The sequence below is a fragment of the Calliopsis andreniformis genome, chromosome 2 (assembly GCF_051401765.1).
Source record: "Calliopsis andreniformis isolate RMS-2024a chromosome 2, iyCalAndr_principal, whole genome shotgun sequence".
Taxonomy (NCBI): Eukaryota; Metazoa; Arthropoda; class Insecta; order Hymenoptera; family Andrenidae; genus Calliopsis; species Calliopsis andreniformis.
In genome coordinates this window covers 14,892,663-14,908,650 of record NC_135063.1, presented here as the reverse complement: position 1 = coordinate 14,908,650, position 15,988 = coordinate 14,892,663, and the positions used below count along the sequence as shown (strand labels likewise).

General features: G+C 39.5%; 2 protein-coding genes across 4 annotated transcripts in view; one reads left to right on the top strand and one right to left on the bottom strand.

Annotated features, from left to right (window-relative positions):
* The first annotated feature begins 1,992 nt into the window (after nt 1-1,992).
* LOC143187539 (uncharacterized) overlaps nt 1,993-15,988 on the top strand; it is a 70,324-nt gene continuing 56,328 nt past the window's right edge. Inside the window, exons 1-2 of the mRNA XM_076391767.1 lie at nt 1,993-2,242; nt 6,904-6,999. Of these exons, the coding sequence (XP_076247882.1) occupies nt 6,957-6,999 (43 nt within the window). The 5' untranslated portion in view covers nt 1,993-2,242; nt 6,904-6,956. The remainder of the gene's footprint in view (nt 2,243-6,903; nt 7,000-15,988) is intronic.
* The window catches only part of LOC143185596 (uncharacterized), a 38,279-nt gene continuing 36,029 nt past the window's right edge, over nt 13,739-15,988 (bottom strand). For all 3 annotated transcript variants that reach the window (XM_076388738.1, XM_076388754.1, XM_076388747.1), the window contains exons 4-5: nt 14,396-14,579; nt 13,739-14,175 (exon numbers count right to left, since the gene is read on the bottom strand). In XM_076388738.1, the coding sequence (XP_076244853.1) occupies nt 13,906-14,175; nt 14,396-14,579 (454 nt within the window). In that variant the 3' untranslated portion in view covers nt 13,739-13,905. The remainder of the gene's footprint in view (nt 14,176-14,395; nt 14,580-15,988) is intronic.

The following is a 15,988-nucleotide window of genomic DNA, read 5'->3' as shown; positions in this document are numbered from 1 at the left end:
ACTGCATAGCGTCAGTAGAATAAGCCTTAAGTCAGACACGCTTAATAATTCTAAAATGAAGCCTGAAACGTAATTGTATCATTCTTCATTTTGGTTCTATTTTAGTGTGTGAAATCAACCCTTAAAATTTCAGATACTTGTTATCGAATACTCTGTATTTTGCGAAGATTGCTAGAACAGCTAAAAAATATCGCCTATTTGCTAACGATTACCAGGAAAAATATACGGACGAGATTAAAAAATATTTTTCGCGGGAAGGAAAAACAAGGTGGAAGATCGAGTGCACAGGTACGTCGGCAGAAACGCTTGTAAGTGTGTAATAATAGTAAACAGAGCGGCGCGCAAACATTTTGACGGAGCAACGAAGGGGTTCAAATACTTGAGAGAACGTACCCTCTCTTGGCTCTACGCGGAAAGTATCAATATGCATAAGGGTTGGGGTGGCTCGCTCTACACTCGAAACTCCAGTTGGCTAGCTGGTTCGCGAGCTATAACGAGCTATGAATTATGAATCGGCCCGGCAGGAGGATCGTCTGTGTGCTCTCGTTGTCCTTACGACTGTTCAATTTAACCAACGACTCGCACCGCAGAGAAGAATCATCAAATACGTCGTTCATTGCGTTACAGTTAGAAGCGGTGGCCCGTTATTACGTAAATATTTTGCAGCGCCGAGCGGTAATTAAGGATCTATTACATGAGCTCACGCGGGGTTAATTATATTGGAATGATCGCTGCGTTTCCACTCCCTTTAAAAAATGGAGTCGTGACAGATGCGAGAATTTTCCTGCTAGTTTTCTCCTTCATGTAATTACGCTAACCGATTGTCACTAGCAATAGATGTGGCAGGAGTTCTTGTAGGGATGATAATTTCTGGAAATATCCATTTTTCGAAAAGTCGCGTCTAGTTCGATTAATCTCGTAATTTCGATTGTTTGTTCCCCCTCTTCTGGCCGAGGAAGTATAAATACCCTTGAAGGACGACGAGTGTCTCACTCGCCCCAGGGCCTCTGGAGGGTGCGGATGTTCCTGGGCCCTCCCTCCTTCTCTGCCCCTGGACTCTCTCTGGACTCTCTCTGGACTCTCTCTGGACTCTCTCTGGACTCTCTCTGGACTCTCTCTGGACTCTCTCTGGACTCTTCCTGGACTTTTCCTGGACTCTCCATGGACTCTCCATGGACTCTTCCTGAACTCTTCCTGGACTCTTCCTGGACTCTTCCTGGACTCTTCCTGGACTCTTCCTGGACTCTTCCTGGACTCTTCCTGGACTCTTCCTGGACTCTTCCCTAGACTTTCCCTAGGCTCTCCCTGGGCAGTTTGACCACTGATACGTAGTTCTTTAAATTTAAGTAATATTGAAATGATGCTACCAAACGAAATTACAAGGAGACCAGTCTTCTAATAACATTTCCTTTTTATTCCTAAAATACAAATAAAAAGTCTGCAGTAGAGATCTACCACCAACTAAAATCTTACTGACATTACCGCAAAGCAATGCTAGTGCTCCTCTTATCAGCCAATGAACGTACTTGCTCAAAAACCGACGTCCCTTCCTACTATATCTATATTCAACAATACAGAATACCTCCTTAACGACACAGAATTCCTACTTCGTCCACAGTAGTCACTATTCTCCCTACAGCTGCTACTACAGGAATCTGCACACCCCTCTTTGCCGCAGATGATCTCCTCGTTTCTACTCTCAAGGTATTTTCCCTTCAAACCACCATACTCGTCTCCTACCCAACCAGTAACAGGTAAAATATTTATTTCTCAGTTGACAAGACTGGTGTCGCTGTAGCAGAGAGCATCAGGCGCAGGAGCCTGGGGCACGATCGTCCTACGGGTTGCCAATTGGCAGGAGTTTAGTCGGTGTCAGTCCCGAAACGCGTTCACGTCTGGACATCCTACGGGACACGATATCTAAAATGTCAACAGACATGTACATTTGATAGGGCAGTCCATTCGAAGGGCAACCGATTCGGTTAAAGAAGGGTAACTCGGGCATAATGAGCGGTTGACGACGATGACGGTATGAAGGGATAGTTTTGGGGAACCGGTGGTCGCTGCTAGTTGATCCCTTGAAAATCCGAATCGGAAGCAACATTGGGAGGTGTGATATATCAGTTTCCATTCGGGTAATCGGTTAAACAACCGCTAACTTTACGCGCGGAATAGACGTGGTGAGTGGGGAATTAGGCATTCTCGATGGTACGCCCGTAACGAATGGTTCCTCAGGATAAAGGTAAGCGATACATTTGTCGGCTCCTAGCAGTTTTAACGGGTCACCGGAATTGCGATCGTAACCCGCGGTTCATTCATGAAAGCCTCGACTAATATACTTGAAATATGCATGAAGGAACAGGAGAATATAATAAAGGGGTTGTAACAAGTTCAGGGTACATTTTTACTTCATTTGTAATTTCTAGAGTAGCGTGACTGAATCAATAGTATTTCACGAACGTGCGCTAATGAAATATGCGTTTGCATAATATAATGGGGAACTAAGTGTATGGTCTGTTAAGTGTAGGCTGAAAACAGAAGAGTAGGAAATGAAATTTCTAAGTTTTCGCGTTCTGGCTTCCTTTCCTGGGAAATACAAATTTTCCGCATTTGCATTTGTTATTGACATAGTAGTCGGCAAAAATTCCTATTTAAATGTGATTTTTTACCTGCAGAGGATTAAAAGGGATGCAAAAAATTGAGCAAGGAACGAAAGTTTGACATGTTTCGCAAAGTTGATCGATTTTCGTAAGGTAGTCGGCGTTTGACAAACGGACCGAGCCACAAAGTACTACCTTAAGCCTCTTTTGACTCCAACGCTTTGCTATTAAATTTTCCAGGGGCATTGACACTAGCTTCTACCATATCTCGTAAAAACATGTATGAAGAAAGACTAAATCAGTTCATTGGCCTCGATAAAGTTCACACACCTGACACTAAGACGACGAAAGTGAGAGGTTTAGCTTTATTACTTTCAATTTTTATGATGTTAAACATGTTGATAAATATAAAAATTCAAGACTTACATTTTAATATTGGTTAACATGCTTTACTCTTAATATTTTGCACGACTCTACTCTAATTTCTGACTGTTTTAAAAAAGACCTCACCAGATACCTCACCCTAGGGAATACAACCCGTATGTGGTCAGACACACTCTTTAAAAGCGAGTTAACTCCTTTATAACCTTTTTCTGCATATGCAAGTAAAATTAGAGATATGTAAATTTTAATTATTAATAAAGTTGTATAACCCAGAATGTTTTTAATTTCTTATGAACAAATTCCAGACAAAATTAATTAATTCACCGTTCTGACTAATTACACTTCTTAGGAAATTCTTTTTAACAATCCACTATGCGTAGGTAACAATACCTTTTGGATTCATTTCACTGTGATGTAAATTTTCGGGCAAGAATTCTTTTTAAAATTCAAAGGCAGAGATAAAATTCGAATATAGGACAAATAGCCGCGTTACGATACGCAATGGGATGACTTAAGAATTTATGGTTTCGCCTCTGACGTAATTTGGTTAAACCGCGAATAAGGAATATAATTTATGATAGAAAAATGGCTATCCTGTTTTCGCTCGGTATTATACAAGAATTTCAGGACACCCTTGTGCTTTGTTACTACATTTTCCCATCTCGGTTGCTGAAATGAATTCCGACATTAATATTCTGGCAATAAAATATTTACTGCCCTGCGAAAACCAGGTAAAATATAAGAGCACTATTTTTACACTTATATTTCGATCATAATAATTTTAATATCGTGTACTATAGGTGGTTTAAGTATATGTATATTCTAAGTACTCATTCATCACTGTATATATCATTATATATTCTCATTCGAACATAAACTTAAGAGAACAGCAGCCTGAAAAGCCATTCTTCTTCTCCCATTCGCTAGATTACCAGATAACACCTGCCCTTTTCCCCAAGCACACCCAAGAACTACTTCTTGAAATAAAAGTTGCTCGTGAATGAAATTCTCTCGGAATATAAAAACAAAGTATTATCGAAGGCTCCAGTGAACTGTTTCATCATTCTTTTTAAAGAACTTCAATGATTTCATACACACAGTCACAAGTGTCTCTTTTACCTTCATCTGGCAGCACTTTTCATTTCACTCAAACGTCCCAAGTTCCCTGCACTTTGGAGAGACACTCTGAAAACGTAGATTCAGTGAACAGTTTAATCCCTCACGAGCATCCCAATGGGCAAAGGGAAAAAACGTTGGCTCTCAGCCATTAGACAATAGATATCCACTGCTCATTACCGTTTTTCCTCGGATGTTGTTAGGCTCAGCGAGAAGAAGCTCTTCCCAGCCGCTTTTTGACTGGAACGCCTCGTAAGCCGAGAAACGGGCGCAAAAACGGTATCGGCTCGTTAAAAGGAGTCGAAGCGACACAATCGTGAAATCCTAGGGAAACCCTGTGATGGGATGGGCTACAAATTTTCGCGTCCCAGCCACGAAACTCCATTGAAAAGGAGAAACGTCCCAGAGAGAGACGCCGAGATAGGTTTAGATCGTCACTATCGGGAATTTCACAATTTCCGGACGAATCCAATAATTTCCTCGTTTGAGACGCGTTACGCCGATGAACTTGATGAACCTAACGATGATAAAATGGATTTAGATTGAACTTGCGCGCACCTGCATGCGAAACGCATACACAAGCGGTTCAGAGGATTGATTGGAAAAAATTTGCCAACGTGGACTACCCAGAACGACTTCGGTGTAGGGAAAGGGTATGGGAGTTTGTAATTTAATCGAAAAGTGGGATAAAAGGGCACTTGAGATAGATTCAAGGAGCTGTTGACAGGAGATAAGCTATCCTCTGATTCTATTAATTAGTTTCAAAAGTAGGGTTGTTAGAAATTTAGAGAAAAATTATGCTTGCACATATGGACTGATTTTGAAACTAGCTCGGGCAAACTAACTGAATTAAGCTAATATTAGATCTAGATATGTTTAAATAGTTCTGTTAAATTAGGTCTAGTCCTATTAAATTAGCTAGGTTAGTTAAATTCTAGGTCTATCTTCGTTAGACTAGCTTTGTTAAATTAACTCTATTAGATCAGTAGACTATGTGTTAGACTACCCCTAGGACTATTTTTGTCAAAGTAACTGAAGGACTAGTCCTGTTACACCAATTTTAGGACTAGCTTTGTTAAATCAACTCTAGAACCAACTTTGTCATATTAGCTTCAGAATCAGTAGATATGGTCCAACTAGTCAGACATAGGAAAAAGAAACAATAGAGTCATGGTACGCTCAGGACTGTAAGGTAATTTTTCTGACAAAAAGAAGGTTCAATGCTTAGCACCTTAGCTCTCAATAAAAGGAATTTAAAATTCAGTCCATGATGGTAGAACGAACTCCACGTGATTTCATTACCTCTGTTCTCTCGATCAGGAATCAGACGCGAGCGGACCAGAAGTATTGAGATGAAGAATAACATATGCTACTCGGTCTCTTTAACAACATTTATCATCTGCGGCCGAACGTGACGCGAATTCTATCGAAGCTCGTTCCAAGAGAAAATACGTGCTGTGCGTCAGATATTCTATCGCAGGCACACGAATCTCACGAAATCTCGAGCAAACGACATCTTTCCTTCTTCTTGTGTACATCTTCCGCGAGACAAAGACCGCGTACGTAAATTTGATTCGACTATCCTGAACAGGAGAAAACGATGTAGAATATAAAAAGGTAGTAACCGTCTTCTGCCAAATTGAGTTTCTCGTCATTTGCTCTTCCCACGCCTTTCCCTATTTTTTTAAGAAATAGGTACATATGCGAAGCCATTTTTGAAGCAATTCTTTTAGCTTTATTTTTTTTACAAATGAGCTTCCCTTGGCTTTCTATTTTATTTTTTCTAGAAAAACTAGTAGGTAACAGTAATTGTTTCTAAATATCAAAGTTTTTACGAAACTTGGCTAACTTAAATCCAGTCAATATAGGAGAAGATGTACAGACAACTATATCCAAGGGAAGCGATTTAAGCCGTACACTGTGCAGCTTGCAAAGCTGGTAGAACTTAAAAATGGTATTGGCTTTCCCTTTTACGGGCCGTATTTGCTCGTACCTCGAAAGTATCGAGCTTGAATGGGCTTTGAGCCGAAGTTAGAGTTTGCAGTGCCGCGTTTCACTATCGCATTTGGTTGTCGGCTAGGACGGGTACTTTTAAATTTCACCGTCCAAAGGACGCACTGTCCCTCTCTTCATTTATCGGATTTACTTTTTTCCTGCGCAGCTCCCGTTTGCAATAAAAGATAAACGGTAATGTTCACTGTGCCACCGAATTGAAAATAAATATCCCAATCGATTCTGATGTGTTCTAGAAGCAAATAGCATTTCATGGACAGTTTTGACGCGAAACGATTGCTAGAGATCGTTTCTCGCGCGTGGACTTATTGTACCATGATTCAACGACAACAGTTTCTAAATCTAAACTCAAATCTCTGTATCTAAAATCTAATTTAAAAGAATCTAGAAGTTTCGACCTATCTCAGAGAAAAGCAAAAAGAGACAGGAAAAGAAAACTAGAAAATTTGAAGAAAATGCAATTTGCACTAGAATGCAGTTCCTCTGCAGAGCACTGTCGACATGTCCCATATAGCTTCTGTGAACCACCAAAGTGTTTTGCGTATGAAAAGGCCCTTATCGTATCAATTCGCGTTTCCCTTTCGGTCCACAAGCAAAAGCAACCCCAAATTAAACGTGTCCGTGTTTGCGCGAGAGGAGGAAAACGTGCAGGGTCTAAACTCACGAGTGTTTCACAGTGACGGGACAGTGTGGTACACGTTCAAAGGGCTCTGTGTGCAGGCGTCATGATACAGGTTGACGTATATGAAAGCCAGAAAGTAACCGAATACCTTTTACAATTGAATTTCAGGCGGGAGAGGAAGAGAGTGCTTCTCATCTTAGAGAACAAAGGGAGAAGAAAATATGGGAAAGGGCGACAAAAGGGGCATCGCGCAGCGCAGCGAGGGTAAGTGTTTGTTTAATGTTAATTGAACAACGTGCAGAAGTACGGTGTAGTCGCTGCACTTGGGTAATTGCATACATTGCTCGAATACGGTACTCATCAAAATCATCTTTGTGCTTCGTGAAACGCATCAGCGGTGCAGCGGTGAAAACATTCTGTTCTCTGATCGTTCTATATTTACCCTGTGACTCCCATGTCACTATGTCATGATAATATGCTTTTCTATAAATTCTGATTATTGGTAACAGTTGCAATGAATTAGTTTTCGAAAAAGGAAAGTGTTCTATAACTGAAACAATTTTATAATAGACTATACTGTGTGATTATTTCAAAGTGAGCGCACAAGAGGTCAATGATAAATATAAGTCATATAGTTTCATTTTGTTTTTCATAAAAGAAAATGTCACGTACACACGCTGCAGGATAAAATAATTTGAACATGAGTGGAAGGTCATCGTGCGCGAAAGTGCAAGCTCACGTTTCTCTCTTATTCCACTCGAATGAAATTTCGGAGCTAACAACATAAATCCGAGAGTCGTCGACGATATGTAACTCTTTTCCCTATTACGAGAAAAACCCTTTGTTACAAAAATGTCATATTGAAGCGAAGGAAAAATAGGTAAAAGTAGGATTTAATATCGGAATCGAGTATCAATGAGAAAAACTTTTATTGAACTGCATAATGGAACGACATATGGAACCTTCTTCGCATGTTTATTAACTCCTTGGATTTTTATGAGGGCTCTGACTCGTCCTATTTCTATGCCTTGTGAACTGAACGAAAATCCAAGGGGTAAGTTTACAAATTTCTTGCCATTAAAAAAAAGGCAGAGAAAAACAGGCAAAACAAGGTTCTAAAAATTAAGATAAAAAATAAAACCCATGTAAAACATGACAACCCTTACCCAAACCAGAAAAAGAGAGGGGATACTAGTAGAGAGAAGGGTTTTGTCCCAGGCCTGTTGAAACTCCCTAGCAGAGACCCTCCCCCAAACTTGAAGACAGTCAGGTCACATCAGAGGTTCTATTTACATAATTGAAAACTAATTAAGCGACCCTTTTCGGGAAATGCGTGCACAGGAAAAATCCCCCAATAGCAAAGTGTCTAAAAATGGAAAGTGGGGTCAGTACAATATAAATAGCGAGTTAATAAAGCCATCCTCACAGTTCACAGAACCGACATGAAATCCTTGTCACAGTAACAATGACTTCGTGATGTGATCGGCGATTTTGAAAAGATATCTGGTCAAATTGAATCGATGGAGATGCAGACGAGAGCCTCGTCCGCACATTTGCAGCTCGTTCTCCTCCACAGATCCCTGCCACTTGCTGTCCCGGATGGTTCGTCTGCTTGCTTCTGTTTACAGTGAGCAGCCCGATTTTTCGCAGTCGCGTCGTGCAGACGTCGCGACGAAACGGGATCTCGAGCCATGTGCATACACGCGTGAACGATATTGCGGTGGCGAGCCACGTTCCCTGGAATTTGAAGCTCCGTGTTGACGTCGATTCCGCGCGACTGTGATTCGATTTCTCGCCCTGCCGAGACGTTTACGCAAGGCAAACAATGGGAAACAGAGGAACGAGAAAAAGGAAAGGCTTTAAATTGCTTTCAAGCTGTGCAGCCAATGTTGGCGAGTGGAGGAGAGGCTACAAAATATGTTGGAATGTAAGAGAAATAATGCAGCGCCAGATTGATGAGTCTGGGGACTGGAGAGACGTGAACCAAACGAGGATTATGTTGTTAATTATGTATTTGTGTTAGAGTAGAAAACATTTTTGGTCGATTTTGTAATATTCGAAATTCAGTAGTACAAGTGATAGTAGAAATTTCGTATGCCAGTGCAGAGATACAAATTAAACTTGTTTTCGTAATGAGTTGGTCACTGTTGAGATTGTTAATTAGATACTTTACTTTATGCTTTGAACTCTTGACTTCTGTAAAAGTGGATGGTGTATTCCACGAAAAAATTTTAAATCTCGCTTTTGGAATTCGGTATAAAAAATTAGAAAAGAATCGTATCGAAAACTAGGACAAAATTGTTTAAATAAACACTGTTTTCTCATCCTTTCAGCTTTATGAAGAAAGTACAAAGTTGATATTATCTTGTGCTGTAACAAAATTAGCTTCTTTGACACTGTCCTGAGAGAAAATGTGATTTGCTGGTAAATGCTATTAAACAGTGGATTTAGTAAAAGTTGGCTTTCATTAATCCTTGTTTAATTTTGGGGGAAAAATGTATTATCAGGTTTAAAGTTTCAGGATAAACTTAATGATATTAAGCTTGCAATTTTTTGTGAGGAAGTTTTACATTCTGCGTTTCCAAGGAACTTTGGTATTTTTAAAATGAATATTAACATCTGCGATCTTAGCCGTCAGATGATCCCAAAGATGAGAGGTATGATAATTAGCACTTAGGGAGTTGTTTCTTTGTCCATAGCTTCGTCGCAGATGTAAATGCTCGAAACTTATTCTGGCATCTACTTTCTAGAGAAAATCTTAATCCAATGAAGGTACGGCTTACGCTTGATTGGTACTCCGCGAGTGCTGCTGAACCGTATAAGCAACAGGACACTCTCTTTTTGAATTTCTGATTCCACTCGAGGGTCCTCTCGACCTTTTACAATGCAGCCTTCCTTTTATGTAAAATTTCGACTGTCAAGTCCAGAGACACCGTAATTACATTGTTCAAATTCTTTCGCCATGTTTCGTGTCAGGCTATTTTCATAACTTTCAACCCTTTGCGCTCTTATGTTGAGTGACACTCCAGATCTTTAAATTACTTAAAAGTAATGGAGAGTTATTGGAAAGAAAATTGAAGCAAAAATTAAGAATGCAAAGGATTAAGCTTCCTTTCTAGTAGCCATTTTCTCCTGCAACTTGCATCCACGTAGAAACTTGGTGCACGAAGACTGCAGAAATATAGAACTGCATGAAATGCGGGGAAAAAAGGAGAGGAAAAATTGGAAACATGAAAGACTAAGAAGCAGGAACTGCGTTGTCATGCATAAAATCGAGGGGAGAAAAGTAGCGGAGGAGAAAGTAAAAACTGAATAGAGCAAAACGTCGAGGAAGTCGGGGATACGTAAGGGAAGAGTATAAAGGCCGGTTGAAGGCATATCAGGATAGATAGGAAAGGAGAGACAATAGCCTTGGGGATCCTTGGTACAGACGGTGCCTAGTCGCACCTGTCGCGAGACGTCTCTCGTCGTCGATCCGTTATTGGGATTTCTGCACGTGCGAAACCCTCGAGAGAACCTCTCCGACCTATGCTTCCGCTGAATTATTCGAAATTCTCCGAGGGGTAAATCTAATCACATTCCATCACGCGTTTTAATAACAAGAAACGCGCAGAACTATAAAACACGCGTATCTTCAACCGATATACCTTCAAATAATTATTTTTAAAAATGTTTAGCTTTTTGAAACTTATCGGGCATTGGAGTTCTAATTTCAAAAATTCAAAAATTTAAAAGTTCAAAAATTCAAATATTCAAATATTTAAAAATTCAGAAATTTAAAAATTTAATGTAACTCGATACTCTATACTCTTCTCTACATTAAAATTTGTAACTAAAAGTAAAATAATACGACAAATTCAACTGAAATCTCTTCCATTCCCACGGGTTCACTTAATGCACAGAATAAACTGAAATTTACTGCTCCCTCCATTTCTGGTCAATAATGTGTAGCCGGTAGAAGGAACACGATGGAGTCGTAAATTAAATGAGGCGCGAAGAAGGGTACGCGTAAGTGGACAGAGCAAATAAAGGGGACGTTTTCATTCCAACTAAACGTAATGACTCCAAGCAAAACTAGTCCGATAAAAACACAACGGGCAAAAGTTTCTTAGCATAAAAACATTTTTAAAATTGCCAAGTTAATCTACATTTCCCCTGAATCGAAGACAATTGTACTGTCAAACGTACGCTTTTAACGGAGACGTCATTCTAAAGCGGTTCGATTGAAAGGGGGTTCAATTGATGTAACATGCAAAGCGTCATGTTTGTCGGTTAGTCGCGTCAGTGAAGGGCTTGTTTGCTTTGATTTGTTACAAATCGGTACTCGTGACCGAGTCTAACTGTAAATACACTGGTCACGTTGCTTTTGAACGCATAGAATTGCGTAATACCTGTATACACGTGCAATTCAAATATTTCCCCAATAGCCTGGCGCAATTGTAGGAGAAATCTATTGGAAATATGTTTAGATTCATTACGAAGTTTGCATTAGTTTGTCCATTGTGTAACGTAATTTTACTAAATAGGCACACCTAGAAACATTGTAAACCGTTTAAAAAATTAGTACAGTGTAATTGTGGTCACCTACTTCGCTACAAAATAGAAAACAATTAATTGCAGCTTCTAAGATTTGCACCAAAACTGTGACAAGTAGAACCACGCGAGGTGATCAGCTGAATCGTCGCCAGATTACTCGTTTCTGGCGACAAGATGAAGAGTTTGATGGCATTTTCGGGTATAACAATACAGCTGATTGGACAGGAAACGTTTGCAAACCCTTAGCTGTTGAATGTCCTCGTTATCGGCCACGGCTATTACAGAAGAAAGAAAGCAAGGATGAGTGTGCGCGCGAGGCAAATGCAAACGGCGGAAGTTGCCACTGAACGACCGAAGTGTAATACCGATTTTTATGAATCGGACCTAAAACTTTTTGTTCCTGGACCATACGAAACTGACGTGGAACTTTCGCTAGTTCACGAAAAGTGATTAAACGTATTAGTCTTTAGGTGGGGATTTTTTCCCAGCGTGAGAACTTGCCTCTAACTTTCGCCTCCGAACTGACGAGTTCGGGTCAAATTGAGTTGCGGTATTGTGAGAGAGTTCACAGACTTCAGTGGCTTCGATGAGTTTTGGTTATTCCCTGAGTTTCATAATTGCTGTTACTTGTATTCGGCGTATCCTATACAAATTTCATAATTGCAAAAAAAAACACGTTTCACAATCCGCATGGTTCTGTTTTAATTGCCTGTTCTTTAATTTATAGAATTCAACTCGATTTTCATCTACCATTGCTTCAGAAATTGAAATATTTTTCAATTTACTCACATTTCCTTGAAAACAATTTTTTTTAAATTTAATTATTCCTCTTTTCGAAATAAAATAAAAATATTTTCTTCTCTTAACTTAAATCTGTTTTGTACTGGGGTAAAATTAGCAAAAAGCATTCGCTGAGAACTCTAACTTGTAGCAGAAGTAACTGAATTATATATCAGAAACTTAGCCTAATTCAGAGCCACTGAAAATTGGGAGTGAAAGTATAAATTGAATGGAAATTGACAATCCTTAGCTGGAAGACGGTCTTACAGATTGAAGGATAGGTTAAAGGGGCAAAAGGTAAGGGATTCTTTTTGAGGAGCCGGTCACGTCTCGCTTCAACAGGCAGTGCCCATTCCATGTCTGATAGGGTACGGGATTATTCTACTAGCTTGAAAAGTAGCGAGGACTCTCGACGACTTTTCCCATCTTTAAGCACACTTTAAATTCATCCATAGAGCCTTTTGTGCTGGCTACTATTATGTCAGACAGAGACGTAATTATATTTCGACTTGTATAAATTAGGATTATTAAAAAATTATATTTCCATTATTCCTATTTCAAACGAATGGAAGACGTGAAAATGATGTACTTACTCGAGATCTTCTGAGAAACCTAAAAAGAAATAAAACGGTTGGAAGCAGACTTTTATCGGGAAATTAAGCAGCACGGTTCAAGGCTGAAAAATTCGTCTCATTTATGTAAGATTTATTATTTATTTATTATTATATCATAGACATAAATGATTAATATATTACAGTGTTCTAAGAATCTGACGATCTTTTACCTCGATCTAAGCATATGCTCTTACACAACAAGTAGAAAAATATTAATTTTATTTCTCGTATTAAATCTAAAACAAAGCAGAATAAAGAATACTTATCTTTGCTCAATCGAATACGATACCATTCGACGAAAACATACTTGAAATCGTTGCAAACTAATTCTCCATTTATTCTTCTCTAATGTGCAATTGCAGTTGCAATACAATTTTTTTCCTTCGATCAATTTCTTCGAGAGAGCCTTAAGTTCCAATATCGAATTACGTATTCTCGCAAGGGACTCGTTACAAAGACAAATATTTAACTACGCTATGGCGAGTTAAAAGCCTATCTATATATCACATGTAAAAAAGCTGCGGAAGTATAGCTAGAAGACTACGTACAAAAAAAGGAAGTAGACGTAGGAAAAGAAGAAAGAAAGTTACGGTTAATAATCCTACATTCGTTACACGCGAAGCGAGCACGCTTAATTGCACGTGCGTCTCTAATGCGAGCAGATGTCGCACCATTGTTCTCTTTTTCCTCTCTTTCTCTCACGTACACACACACTCTCTCCCGTTTTTTCTCTTTGCGCCAACAGTTTCGCACACTAACTGACTTGGCATCGAAATTGGCGATCGTCCAACGCGAAACGATCAGTTACTCCCTGTTGAATATTGCCTCCCCTCTGGAATCGCAACAGCTCTGTAAAGCATCACGATACCTGTTTCCCCTCGTCCTTCTGCTGTCGCGAAATCGAAAGGAATCGACGACTAGTTGCTCGAAGGCTAATTTTCTAACCGACGATCTTTTAGAGTACCTTGAGAAGCTGTTGTAAAATCTGTGACACTTGCTCTGGGCAAATACTGCACGCTTTGGTTTGTGAATGGTGCGAATATTTATTAGAGGCTCTTTAAGGAGATCTGTCTCGGAGAGATTTTATTTTAGAAGAGCTTATTTTATTTTTAAGAGATGCGTTGATGCAGCAAAATTCTTTTTCGAATCGACGACGTTACTTTAGCATGTTGCTGTAATTTACTATAACTGATGTTCACTGAATGCGATGATCCACAAAACCCAAGTGCAAATAGTTCTCTTAAAGATACTCATCCGCGTCAGCCTCAGCGTAGAATTTCCTGACTCGCTCTCTAGCCGCCTCGACGATGTCAAATCTGCAGGGGCTGGGATCCCAGTTGATGCCAGGACAACCTACAGCCTCGAAGCATGTCACTAGGCGCTTGATGTTCACTGGACAACATTGGACAACTGCCCAAACACAGGGCTGAGGGGTCTCCACTCGTGGCCTTTGAGTAGGAGAAACAGGATACGGGGGTACCCCTTGTTCTTTACGATTTGGATAAACATTCTGTAAAGAAGAAGGATCTCAAGTAGTTTTCCTCAATCTTTAATCAGACTTTCTCCACTTTTTCTGAACTAAATGTTAGTAGCACATGTTCTCTAGGATTATCATAAAGGATACTAAATTCTGATCTAGAAGAGCCTTTCTCTGAGCCCATTCACAAGGCATAAAAAGGTAGGCAGGTCTCATTGTTAGCTTGTGATTAACACTAACAAATAAAACTTACCGGTACATTGACATCATTGTCGAACCCTCCTCTATTCATAATGTTCGGCGTGCCAGAAGAAGCTACAGGACGAATTATTATTCTCGCACTCACGGGTAACGCATTCAGTCTGGCTTCTTCCTTGCGTCGCCATAGCTCTTTCATGGCCCTCGCGCGTTCCTCATCTTCTCTCGCCTCCTTTGCCCTTTGGAAGATAAGGAACATTATATTATTAGCAGAGTCTGGAAGAGGAAGCTCATTGTGCGCGACGCGACCGAGGTGTTTGTTTCATTAACATTGCTCGTTTCGCAACGTCACGTTAACGGTAGCAGTCTAACAGCTGAATATTTACAGTGTCGCTCTCCCATGCGACACGCTGTGGATCTTGGGAGGTGTAATATATTACACGCAGCTATTTCGTCTTCCAGGGCTTCATCAGTCGCTGACGGAGCTTAGGCTTGAGGTGTTGAATTATTTTGCTGATATTTTAGGAAATTAAGGCAAAAATAATGATATAAAAAAGTAGGGGAAAAATTACGGCATAGAAAAAAAATGGGGAAAATTGACTAACTTTGATTGGCGATAACTCTCCGAAAACTCATCGCTGGACCATAATTTTCTCTTAAGTTATAGCTTGAAGTCTTAACTTTAAGATACTATTACTAGATCTTAAGTTTGGTAAACCCCTACCACTATAATTGCCTAAATCCGAGGACGTATTTTTTAAACTAAAAATCGCAAAGTTTGACAAGATGCACAGACTTGCCAAAATTTTTTTCGGAAATACCGTTTAAGGGAGCATAAAATTGGAACCTTCCCCTTTAATTTAAAAAAATAATCAAGTCGCTACGATTTTTTTTCGTAAAGTTACAGCACTTTAAAGTTACCCTTGCATTTTTCCCATTTATTGGTACTATCCAATATTCTATAAAAATGCAGGGGTTACTTTAAAGTGATGTAACTCAGCGAAAAAAAATCGCAGCGACTTGATCTTTTTTTTTACATCAAAGAGGAAGGTTCAAATTTTATGCTACTGTAAACGATATCCCCGAAAAAAATTTTAGCGAGTCCCTGCAGTTTGTCAAACTTTGCAATTTGCCGTATTCAAAATTGCCAACTTTGACGAGATGTGGAGACGTGGAACAATTTTTTCTGAAGATGTGGTTCACAGGAGCATAAAGCTAGAACCCTCCTCTTCAATTTAAAAAAAAGACGAAGTTCCTCCGATTTTTTTTCACAAAGTTACACTACTTTAAAGTACACCTTGCATTTTGACAGCGCATCGCGTAATGGCAGCACATGATACAAGTGCAGGGGTTACTTTAAAGTACTGTAACTTCGCGAAAAAAAATCGTAGCGACTTGATTCTTCTTTTAAATTAAAGGGGAAGGTTCGTACTTTATGTTCCTCTAAACAGTATCCTTGGAAAAAATTCTGGCAAGTCTGTGCATCTTGTCAAACTTTGGAATTTTTAGTATAAAAAACAAGTCCTTGTATTTAGGGAGTTATAATAGTAGGAGTGCACTGAACTTAAAATTTAGTAAAAGTATCTTAAAATTAAGACTTCAATCTATGATTTAAAAAAAAGATCACGGTTCAGCGATGATTTTTCGC